Genomic DNA, 12,604 nt, shown 5'->3' with positions numbered 1-12,604 from the left:
ATGAATTTTATTATTATTTTTTCCAGCTCTATAAAATAACTTTTTTGGTGGTTTGATCAGTATGTCACTGAATAAGTAAATTAATTTAGGTAGAATTGTCATTTTTATTATATTGGCTCAGCCTACTCTGAGCAATTAATATTTCTCCAGTTGTTTAGATCTGACTTTATTTGTGTGGAAAGTATTTTAAAATTGTTTTAATATAACTATATGGAACTTCTGGGTTTGTCTTGGCAGGCAGGCTCTGAACTATTTTACATTTTCTACAGTTTGAATAAAATTTTGCTTTCTATCTTTTCCTGCTGTATTTTGTTGCTAACATATAGAAATGTTTATGATTAATACGGGTTTATTTTACATCCTACAACTTTGCCAGCTATGCTTTTAATAAGTATTCTTGGGTTGCTTAGTTTCATTTCTGAGATTTATATTATTGTTACTGTGTAAATACATTTTGTATATATACAAATAAGCATACCTACTTTACTTATTTCAAAGTATTTCATTATGTATTAGAATTTCAGAATAATTATTTACTAGGTTTGTTATTTAATGGAAACTAGAAATAAGTAAGAAATGTGGAAATTACAGCTGACGACATGAATAATGGATTGGGTCGCAGCATTCTTTTGAGGCCAAACACAGTTGTTGCTGCCATGGCTACTGGGGTTATTCTTTTATGAAGTAAGAGGGGCTTCTACTTAGCAACTTTTTGTCATTTTCTTAACTGAATTAAATTCTTCTAAGTTTATTTCATATCACACCATGATTCAGTTAACCTGCTTTTTTTCTTGAATATAGACTAACAAAAAAACTTGAAGAACGACGAGAAGAGAAAAGGAAAGAGGAAGAACAGGTAAAATGTTCACAAATTGATGGTTGATTTTTGTAGCTCATTTATTAAGCTTTTCTTTAAGAAGAATACTTTTATGAATTCTGTTTAATTTCTGACTAAGCCCAAAATAACTTGCTGATATGATTTCTTGGACTAGATGATTTCTAAGGTTACTACCTTCAAACTCTAAATCCCATGTTCCATCAGATTCTACAGTAGACCTTCATTTTTCTTCTTTATTTGGAACATAGGCATAAATTAGAGTAGGTTCTTGTGTCTTTTCCCTTTGTTTTCAGAATTAAATCGAGCTTTCCCACTGAGACTAAAAAGGGGCAGGGAGGATCTACCGCTAAAAGTGTAAAAGTCTATGGCAGAACACATCATCCCACTTACATTTTTTTGGAGCTGCACATGCTGACACTGTTATCTGTCTCCTGTTACTTCATTTCTACAGAACTGTACTATTTTCTTTTTGGAACAAAATTATTCCATTTTCTACCATTTTAACAGGGTGGTAGTGTAGTGGTAGTAAAAACCTTAGATGGAAAATAAAAAATCGGGGCACCTAGGTGGCGCAGTGGATAGAGCACTGGCCCTGGAGTCAGGAGGACCTGAGTTCAAATCCAGCCTCAGACACTTAATGCTTACTAGCTGTGTGACCCTGGGCAAGTCACTTAACCCCAATTGCCTCACTAAAGAAAAGAAAAAAAAAATCCAGGGTCCTTCTGGACTCTGTCACTAACCAGCTTTTTGCCCTTAGGAAACTCACTTAATCTTGACTGGTTTATCCTACCTATAAACTATGGATAAAATCTACCTTCCCTGGCTCCCCTTAGAAAGTTTTTATGATTAGAAAATGAAATATTATAAAAAATTCTTTGTGTCTGCAAAGTTTAAAAACTACAAATGTAATGTACTGGTATTATTTCTTTGTCCCTATTCATGTTCTCATTGAACATTTGCCCAGAAAAGTCATACTCTCAAGGTCCAATTATAAACAAGTTCCCTGTTGCCCCTTTATACCTTCCTCCCTACTCCTCCCCCCTGATTGTTCGTTAGTCTAGAAACTGAAGACCTCTAAGCAGGCTTGCTATCAAATGATATAGTCCACATCATTATCACAGTCCAGCTATTGACAAAAATTCCTAAGTAATTGGCATTTGAATAGAAATCACTACAAATATGCATAGTATGTAGAAATCATTCTGTTTACAGGCCATATTATAACTTATAATTTGTGAGAGACTTGTAAAATTTCATTTTTGATTTCTATAGCTTATTTTCTCTCCAATTCAGAAAGAGATTAAGAAGGAAATTGATAGAAGAAAAACCGGTAAAGAAATGTTGGACTATAAAAGAAAACAGGAAGAAGAGCTGACAAAAAGAATGTTAGAAGAGAGGAACAGGGAGAAAGCAGAAGATAAAGCAGCTAGAGAGCGGATCAAGCAGCAGATCGCTCTGGTGAGTTTTATTATTTTTAAGAAATGTGTGTGTATAGATTTATAAACCTCCTGGTAGACTGCAACAATGGAAACTGCATGGGATAGTGGGAGGAGCACTGTGACTGGAGTCAGAAGAGACTTGAATTAGAATTCCATCATCTTTTGACACTTAACTTTCCCAGGGGCACACACTCACTATTTAACCTCTTTGAGTCTCATTCTCTTTATCTGTAAAATGAGGGTAAGATACTTTCTTCCTCCTTCTTGACTTTTATGCCTCATTTGATACCGTTTGTCACCGTGTCCTGTATATTCTCTCCTTTATGGGTTTTGGTGATACTGCTCTTTCTTGGTTCTCCTTCCTCTCTGATTCTTCCCTTTTGTTCTTTGCTGGATCATTATCATCTACAACATGTCCCCAAGACTCCAGCCTAGCATTTCTTCTTTACACTCAGACTGACTTCATCCACTCACATGGGGTTTAAGTATCTCTACTGATAATACTTATTTGATTTATAAATAAAATTTATATTTTCAACTCTAGTCTCTTGAGCTTCAATACTGCATTACTCACTACTCAGTGGATATAAATACCTCAAACTCAACATGTCTGAGACTGAATTCATTAATCTTTCCCTTCAACCCCATCCTTCTTCTGAACTATTTCTGACCATGGTATCACTAATTTTCCACTCACTGAGGTGTTGGTAGCATTTTCAGTGCTTTATTCATCTCATATATCTACTTGTTTGACAGATCTTGTCATTTCTACCTCCACGATTTTTTCTTGCATTACTGATTTTCTTGAAACTCAAATCTGACCATGCTACTACTCCTTTATTTATCAAACTCCAGTGGCTCCCTATTAACTCTAGGATTAAATAAAAACTCCACTGCTTCACATTTAAGATGTTTCACAACCTGGTACAAAGCTAACTTTCTAACCTTATTTCATGTTACTTCCCTCCACACACATTGCAGTCTAACCACATTGGCCTTCTTGCTAATTCTTCATATATGGCATGCCATCCTCATATCTATGTGCCTTTGCTATTAATTATCCCCTAAGTGTGGAATGAATTCCCTCCTTACATCTGTCACTTAGATTATCTAGATTCCTTCAAGGCTTAGCTAAAGCATTGCTACCTTCAGTGGTCTGGTCTTTCCTGACCTCTCTTCAGCTGGTAGTTAGCCTTCTCCTCCCCAAATCAGCTTGTATTAATTTTCCATGTGTTTATATAGCTCATATTGTCTCTTTGGCAAGCTAAGCTTCTGGAAGGCAGTAACTGTTTTTGCTTTAGTCTTTGTGCATGCTCAGCACCTAGCACAGTGCCTGACAGTTAATTGCCCTTAATAAAATGTTTATTGATTGATGGATTTTATTTTGCCTTACATTGTGGTTGTCAGAGAGAATGCTTTGTAAATCTTAAAGTGCTGCATAAAGATGAGTTATTTTGCTTTGTAAGGGCTTTGATTCACTACAAGATAATGCAGAAGAGCACATATAAAGTAGTTCCTGGAAAACATTTTAAAATAGATTTATGAATTATCAGGGTTTTTTTGTTAGAAATCTCAGTTGGCAGAGACTTCAAATGTTATCTTGTCCACCTTATACTTTTGCCTCCTTAATGTTTTACAATATTTGAGAAACGACTTTTCAAGATACTCTAGAATCAAGCTAAACATTGGTCACATAACATTCTCTTGAAACTAGAAGGAGTCAGGGGGAGGGGGGATAAGAACTTCTAGGCAAATAATATTAGCCTGGGACAGTTTTGAAATTATTTCTAGCAGAGGTAAATAGAAAACTTGTTAAGTACCAAAACTGCCTTGGGCTTATTTTAAAAATATCTTTCGATTCCTTTACAGTTGGTATGTAGGGAAAGTTGAAAATGCTAACTCCAAAATGAATCATTTTCAAGTCAGTACATTTGATGTGAAAGGGCTTTGTCCTGCGCATATATGTTGCTTCCGTGACTGTCTCCCCATGAATTGTAACTGGTGTTTGATCTTTTTTAAAAAGGACCGAGCAGAAAGGGCAGCACGTTTTGCAAAGACAAAAGAAGAAGTAGAAGCTGCCAAAGCTGCTGCTTTATTGGCCAAACAGGCTGAAATGGAAGCCAAGAAAGAGTCATCTTCACGAGAAAGAAGGTGCTTTATTACATTTCAAAACATTTGTGTAAGGGGGGTTGAGGAAAGGAACAGATGTGGGCTACTTTTAGCTTTGATGTGGCTGGTTTTAGCTCAGGTGCCACAGTGTTGTTGTGGGCATTACTAATTGGCTAACACCATGCTCCAGATGTGACAAACTCTGATTTGGCAAATAGCAGTAATATCTTGTCACTGGGTAGTGCCTTTTGCAGGTGTTACACAAATTCCTTCCTGAAAAGGACCTTAAAAAACTATTTTGATTAAAATCTAGTACTCTTGTTCTCCTTAATTAGCTCTAAGCAGAATTGCATGAAAACATGTAATTAGAGCTCTATGCTAACTTCTTTGGATATTTTTCATAGTGCTATTGCAAGAATTCAGTTCCGTCTTCCTGATGGATCTTCCTTTACGAATCAGTTCCCTTCTGATGCTCCTCTAGAAGAAGCAAGACAATTTGCTGCACAGGTAAATTGATATCTAAATTACTAAAGAACTGAAACTATAGTTTATTATTAAAAAGAGAAAAATCCCAAGCTTGGAAAATATGAGTACAACAGGAAGTTCCACCAGAGGGCAGTGCAGAAGACCTTGATAATGGGTATCATTGGTTGAGCATATGTTTCTTAGAAGAGCTACATGATTTATCTTGTGTTGACAGCCTTTTCTGGTTCTGGATGTACCATTGCGTTGAAAAAGAGAGCAAAGCGTTAATAGCATTTAGCTTTTTTCCTATTTTGTGAAGGAAATTTGGTGATGCTTTGCATATGTATTATGAAGATGTTTCTTCCAACCTGTTAGTACAAACAACTTATGGAGTGACAAAGTGGTTTCCCAAGGGGATGTTCTCATGTGGCTGGTTTCCAAGTGAAACTGGACTGCTAAGCATCCCCAGGAGCGTTGTCACTTCCCTGTGGTGAGCCGAGTTGCTGCTCTCTTCGCTTAGTGGGTGGTTTTGTGATTGCAATGGGGGCTGGTCACATTTTCTCATCTAGCATCATCTTGAAGTTAGTTCACCTTTATTTGGTCTCCTTCCTTCTGGAAATACATCCATTGATGGTCTTTCCCAAGATCTTATTTTTTAAAAGTTATTGTAGCACTGAATAGCATGTAAAATAAAAATTCAGTCTTTAGATAAAAAAACAAACAAACAAGAGTTTATTTCTAAGTGGCCTCTTAGCATCTAGGTGACTACTTTATTGATGGATTCAGAGTATTCAGGTACTCATAGAGATGAAACATGAAAATCTAGACTTTTTTCAAAGGTTCTTCTTATTTGTGTAAGACTTAGGAAATTCAGATATGTGATGCCATAAGAGGTCAGGAAGCCTCATTTTCTGGATCCTTTTGATCAAAGAGTAGAAATCTGTAATGATTTAAATATACTTTGCCCATGATTATGAAGGTGATGATTGATGTTGATAGATTATGATTCAAGAGGACCTATTGGAACTTAAAGGTTGTTGAATTTCTCTTAATTTGGGGTATATATAAATTTGAAGACAATGATTGGTCTTATTCTAGAACACTTTAATTTTTTTATTGAGAATTTAACAGACACCAAAATGAGCACTTCCATATAGAAATTAGGATGTAAAAATAGGATTGTATATGGAAATGTGAATCTGTGTTCTATTCAGATTGCTTTTTTTTTTTTTTTTTTTGCGGGGCAATGGGGGTTAAGTGACTTGCCCAGGGTCACACAGCTAGTAAGTCAAGTGTCTGAGGCCGGATTTGAACTCAGGTACTCCTGAATCCAAGGCTGGTGCTTTATCCACTGCGCCACCTAGCCGCCCCCTGGATTGCTTTTTTAAAAAGTAGATAATACATTTAACACATTACATTACTTTCAAATCTGTCCCTCTTGTCTGTACTTCCTTCTGAACTTCTTTCTGTTCTCGTCTTTGCATTTTAAAAATGTTTCATAAATGCCCATCTTTTTTCTTCTTTTTTTTAGTATAATTCCACTTTTTGCTCCATATCTCCCCAACCTCATTAAAAGAAAAAAATATATTTTACAACAAATTAGTCAAGCAAAACAAATTCACCTATTGGCCATATCCAAAAATCTATGTGTCTTTATGTACTTTGAGTCACCTCTCTGTCAGGAAGTGGGTGACATGCTTCATCTCTCTAATCCTCTGGAGCTGTGGTTAGTCATTGCTCTGAATCAGAATAATTAAGTCTTTCTTTACAGCGTTGTTGTTATTGTATAAATTGTTCTCCTTTATTCTCTCTGTTCACTTTATCCTGCATATCTTCTCAAATTTCTCTGAAACTGTCTTTTATATCTTTTCTTATAGCACAATATTATTCCAGTGAGTTAGAATACTCTTTGCTCTCCCCATGGCACTTCCAGACTCAACATCTGTAACCATCATTCAGTATCTTCTCCTCCTTTTTAATTTATTCATTTCATATTTATTTACCCTATCCATTCTGATAGTTATCAGCTACAACTCCCAGGATACATCCCTTTCTTCCTCAATAAGTTTAGCATCTGGCTCACAGTCTTGTACCTGTCTCCTCCTCCAACTCCTCCAACAATGATTATTTTCCTTTTTTGTCATCTTTGCAAATCTGATGAGTGTAAAGTGGAACCTCAGAACTGTTTTAATTTGTATTGCTCTTATCAGTGATTTTGTGCCTTTTTTCATATAGCATTTGATAACTTGAATTACATTCTTTGAGAATGTTTGCTGATAATTTTTTGACCATTTACCTATTGTGAAACCTAAAACACTACTGCAGGAGCTGCTGTAACCTAGTCTATAGCTCTAACTCTTGATCCAAGGTGTATTTTCACAAAATGACCCAAAAAATAGTGAAAACCCTGATAACTGAATATGAGTATTGGACATTTTAAAGGAGGTATAAGACTAAATTCTTAAAGAACAGAGTAGCTGATTATTAAAAGATTTATTGAGTTTTATCGTGTCCTTGTTTTTATTTATATTCTATAGTTCTTGCAGCTGTGATTTGTCATTTTTTTAAACTTACACAAAAGTATTGTTGATTGTTTAGGAAGAGTGAATTTTCCATTAAATTTCAGTGAGTGCAGAAAAGTTATATGGATGTGTTTAAGATCATGTGTTTTATCATTTGCATTTGTGTGGACAATTATTTGTTTTGATTAATTTTAAAAGATGAACTGAAAAGGGCAAACAGTAATTTTGCATATAACAATTAAATTTCATCATACCACATAACATGCATTTATGAATGTTTTTATGTTACAGATGGTTGGTAATACTTATAGCAATTTTTCTTTGGCCACCATGTTTCCGAGGAGAGAATTTACCAAAGAAGATTACAGAAAGAAATTACTGGAACTTGAGCTTGCACCAAGTGCTTCAGTGGTGCTCTTACCAGTATGTGTATATCTATCTGTCTTTACTTTTTTATTCCTCTTTATCTAGAAACTCTATTTTGGCCATATATTGTTGGTGGGTTAATCAACTCTCAACTGTCTCTGGTAATGTAGAGGTAAAGTAAGTGATGATCAGAAATTTCAGATTTCACCCAGGGTTCAATAAATATGTTTTAGCTATAAGAATAGACACAGATACATGAGAACCCCCCAAAAAAATCAATTTTCTTTTTTTCTTTTGTGAGGCAGTTGGGGTTAAGTGACTTGCCCAGGGTCACACAGCTAGTGTTAAGTGTCTGAGGCTGGATTTGAACTCAAGTTCTCCTAAATTCAAGGCCAGTGCTCTATCCACTGCACCACCTAGCTGCCCCCAAATCAATTTTCAAGGAAAAAAAAACAAAAGAAACCAAAGGCAGCATATTGCCATAAGGCATTGGTTCTTAGCTACTCAGGTGCTGTAAGGCTCCTTAGAGACTTTTGGGAAAGGCTTAAAAAGGAGCAGGCTACTTTCTGGGCCATATGTTCATGAGCAAAAGCTTTGTTGGTCAACAGCTCTGCTCACCTCACATCAAAATGCCCATGAATATTGGAGTCTGACTTGTTTGTCATCTTTGCTAATTCTAATTAGGTCTAATCTTTAGGCCATCTTTGGTAACTCTAATTAGGTCTAATTAAGATCAGGTACAGGTACAGGTACAGGTACAGTGGTGCTTGAGAGAAAGCCTAAAGAGTCCTCAGGTAAAGCCTTACTGTATCCTTCACCAGTTGTTGCTCTTTGGTATTCCAGACTTCTTCTTTTCAAGTTATTTTGTGTGACTTTGGGCAAGTCACTTAACCCCAATTGCCTCACAAAAAACAAACAAAACAAAACAAAAGAAGCAAAACAGAAAGGACCAGAGTTCAGTCAGCAGAGCAGAGAAATAGAAGGCAAAGTGTCTAGATAGTAATATCTAGTGCTTTCATAATGTGAAGGTCACCTACTTCATTCCAGGCCATCACCAGTTGTCTTGGCATTTATTTATTTATTCATTCATTCATTCATTTATTTATTTATTCGTTCATTCATTCATATATTTATTTTTATTTTATTTATTTATTTTGGCGGGGCAATGAGGGTTAAGTGACTTGCCCAGGGTCACACAGCTAGTAAGTATCAAGTGTCTGAGGCTGGACTTGAACTCGGGTCCTCCTGAATCCAGGGCCAGTGCTTTATCCACTGTGCTACCTAGCTGCCCCCAGTTGTCTTGACTTTTGTCTTGCCACTAGGCTTGGATAACTCTGGAAGAGACGGTGAGTCTGATGACTTAGCACAACCCTCCTCATTTAAAAACAATTCATAAGAAAGTTTGGACATTACTTGTGATGTCTTTGGTCCTCCTCAAAAAATAAAGGATGAGCAACAGTGCTTTGTGTTTTGCAAAGTGCTTTACATATGCTACCTCATTTTATCCTTATAACAGCTCTTTGAAGTGTAAGTGCTTTTTTTTTTTTGTGGTGAGGCAATTGGGGTTAAGTGACTTGCCCAGGGTCACACAGCTAGTAAGTGTCGAGTGTCTGAGGCTGGATTTGAACTCGGGTCCTCCTGAATCCAGGACTGGTGCTTTTTCCACCATGCCAGCTAGCTGCCCCAGTGTAAGTGCTTTTAATAGACCTCTTTTACAGTTGAGGAAACTGAAGGTAAAAGTTAAATGGCTTCCCAAGGTCACATAGCTAGTAAGTGTTTGAGAGAAGATTGAAACTTGGGTTTTTCTGACCTCAAGTCCAGTACTCTGTCAGTTGTTCCACTTAGATGATCCTTTAAATCTTGTATAATCAGGAGGTTTTATGGTCTAACATTTGAAATCATTCTATCTAATATTGGTGAGGACTGCTTATAAGTTATTATGCTGGTTTTGCATAACAAAATTTATTTGGTTTTCTTAGACTCCATGAAATCTTGCCTTTCTCATTTATAAGAGGTGCTTTCTCATTTTTTTGTGCATTTTTGTTTTTGCCTGCCAGCCTTTAGAGAATGCAAGATCTACTGTAGCCTAGCTATTTACACCCTGGTTAAAGAAAGAAAGAAAAAAAGAGGCAATGTTAAAGAAAGGAAAATGACAACTTTTGCTTGTTTGTGGTAAACCAGAGAGGCAGTGTGATATGTCAGCTGGTATTAAGTGCTGGTTAGTTGGTAGGATTGTACGAGCACTAAGGATACAAAGAAAAGCTCAAACGTGACTATTGCTCTTAAGGTGATCACAGTCTCATATAGTAGATAAAACAAACTGGTTCGGGGTAGTCTGGAAGGCTTGGCTTCCAAGTTCTGCCTCCAACATGGTGTCCTTGGAACCCTGGGCAAAGCACTTCACCTCTCAGGGTCCTTGGCAACTCTGTAAAACTATAACTTGCAAAGAAGGTGCCAGCCTGAGGGGAAGCCCCCCTCATCCCCCCATACCATTGAAATCTCAGCTCTAATTCCTTTCTCTGTAGTAAACCAGAAGGATTTTATGTACATGGACGTCTTTTCCTTACAAGGATCATTTATTATTTCAGATGTGATTTTGTTCATGATTCTCTGTGAAATACTTAAAATGCTATACTTAACCATGTTTTTGTTTCTTAATTATCAGGCAGGAAGACCAGCTACATCTGTAGTACAGTCGTCAAGTGGAGAATTGTGGAAGTTTTTGGGAACAGTCCTTTACCCATTTTTTGCTATATGGAGATTGATTAGTAACTTCTTATTTACCAGTCCTCCTCCTTCTCAGACTTCAATAAGATCAACAGCTTTGGAGCACACAAAGCCCACAGCATCTAGCAGCTCAGAAAACAGGTATTTAATCACTTTTTCCTCATTTGCTGTGATACTTAGAGAAATCACAATGTTAGAAATGCTGTACTTTATGGGAAAGCATCAATATAGCTGAGAGGTTGTTCTTCCATCTTTTTGTATTTCTACTTCTGGGAAGAAAAATCAAACTACTTTTTTTTTTAACTTTTGCTGTCTTTTCTTTAAAAAAAATGTGTGTGTGTGTATACAGACACATGCACATGCATATACACATACACACACACACATCATTGATGTATTTGTTGTTATAGTAGCTATTTTAGCCCTCCCTCCAGATTGAACTTTCTCTTGTGACGGGCACTACCATCTTTTCTTAGCCAGGCCCACAACATTGAAGTAATGTTTACTTCCTTGCTGAAACCCTACATTATCAGACAGTTGCTAAGTCTTGTTGCTTCTCCTTCTACCATGTCTCTTGGATCTGTCCTCTACCTTCCACTCACATGGCCATCACACTTGTCTTGGCCTTGTAACAGCTCATCTGAACTATTGCAATAGCCTCCCTGTCTCAGGTGTGTCTCTTCTTCACTTTATCCTCCACACAGCTGCCAAGGTAAAAAGTTAAGTCTCTTGCCAGTGTTTCTGAACTGCTCAACAAGCTTCAACAAGCTGGCCTCCTATTCACTTTACAAACTCCTCTGTTTTCTTAAGTCTTCCACAGACCAACTCCGGCCTACCTTTCCAAGTCTATTATTCTCTCCTCATATACTCTTACATCCTGCCAAACTGACTAACTTGCTGTGCATCAAAGGTGACATTCTTTCTTTTGTCTTCATGTCTTTGCATGGGCCATCCCTATGCCTCTGCTTCTTAGAATCCCTAATGACCTTCAGAGTTCACTTTCATGAGTGTACATTTTGTACAATCCCTCCCTATCCTCCCCAAGTCTTCCTGTGTTTCCTCTGTATATCTTTGTATGTACTTATATGTGTAGATGCTAATCTTTTCAATAGGATGTGAGCCCTTTGAGACAAGGCTTTTGTTCTTTTTTGTCTTTGCCTGTAAATCAATGTTCATTGTGATATAACAGGTAAGCACAAATATCCAATCCATTAATCCCATTTGATACAGTGTATACAGTATTCTTTCCTAGCAGTCTCCTGTCTCTCTGCTGGGAGGAGGGAGGATCATCTCATTATTTCTTCTCTGGGACCTCCATTGGTTTTTCATTTCCTCAGTTCAACTTCCTTGTAGTAATATAGCTGTTCACACTAATGTTCTATGCAAATCTTCCCATTTCTCTGAATTCCTCATCTTCATCATTTTATGGCATAATGCCATCCCGTTACATTTCAGTATCATGGTTTTCTCAGCCATTCCTCAGTTGATGTGTACCCACCTTGTTTTCTATTCTTTACCACTAGAAAGAGTGCTGTTATGGATATTTTGGTATGTAGAAGACCTTTCTGCCTTTGACTTACTCAGAGAATGTGCCCAATAGTAGGATGGATAAGTCATAGAACATGGATGAGTATAGTCACTTTTTTGCATGATTTCACATTGAAATCCGGAACAGATGAACTCAGTCTCTAGTGAATCGACAACATTTTCATTCCATAACCCTTCCAAAATTGATGGTACCTGACTTTTCTCATCTTTTTTCAGTTTGTGTGATGCAAAATTTAGAGTTGTTTGGCTTTTTCTTACATTTGCCTTTTATTTTAACACCACAGTTGTTTCCCTTGTCCCAACCCATTTGGAACCATCCTTGTAGCAAAAATCCTTAAGGAGATCCAACCAACACAACCCCAACCTCTGACAGCATATGCTACATTCCACAGCTGTCGTGCCTCAGCTGTCTGGGCTAGCACTTCTCCATACTGAGGAAGGGGAGTATGCTTCATAATCAGTTCTCCAAGCTCAAGGTTTCCTCATTACATTTTGCAGAATTTGCTTCTTAGTTTTACTGTTACTTAACATTGTGGGAGTCATACATTGTGCTCTTGGATCTGCTTTCTTCATTCTGTATCACTCGACTG

At 37.0% G+C, this 12,604-nt stretch overlaps 1 protein-coding gene across 1 annotated transcript in view; it reads left to right on the top strand.

Annotated features, from left to right (window-relative positions):
• The window catches only part of UBXN4 (UBX domain protein 4), a 37,951-nt gene that overhangs the window by 23,725 nt on the left and 1,622 nt on the right, over positions 1–12,604 (top strand). Inside the window, exons 7-12 of the mRNA XM_043994554.1 lie at positions 802–856; positions 2,132–2,296; positions 4,301–4,428; positions 4,791–4,893; positions 7,665–7,796; positions 10,405–10,607. Coding sequence (XP_043850489.1) covers positions 802–856; positions 2,132–2,296; positions 4,301–4,428; positions 4,791–4,893; positions 7,665–7,796; positions 10,405–10,607 — 786 coding nt within the window. The remainder of the gene's footprint in view (positions 1–801; positions 857–2,131; positions 2,297–4,300; positions 4,429–4,790; positions 4,894–7,664; positions 7,797–10,404; positions 10,608–12,604) is intronic.

The sequence above is a fragment of the Dromiciops gliroides genome, chromosome 3 (assembly GCF_019393635.1).
Source record: "Dromiciops gliroides isolate mDroGli1 chromosome 3, mDroGli1.pri, whole genome shotgun sequence".
Lineage (NCBI taxonomy): Eukaryota > Metazoa > Chordata > Mammalia > Microbiotheria > Microbiotheriidae > Dromiciops > Dromiciops gliroides.
Note: the sequence above shows the minus strand (reverse complement) of the source record. Positions and strands in the feature narration are given on the sequence as shown.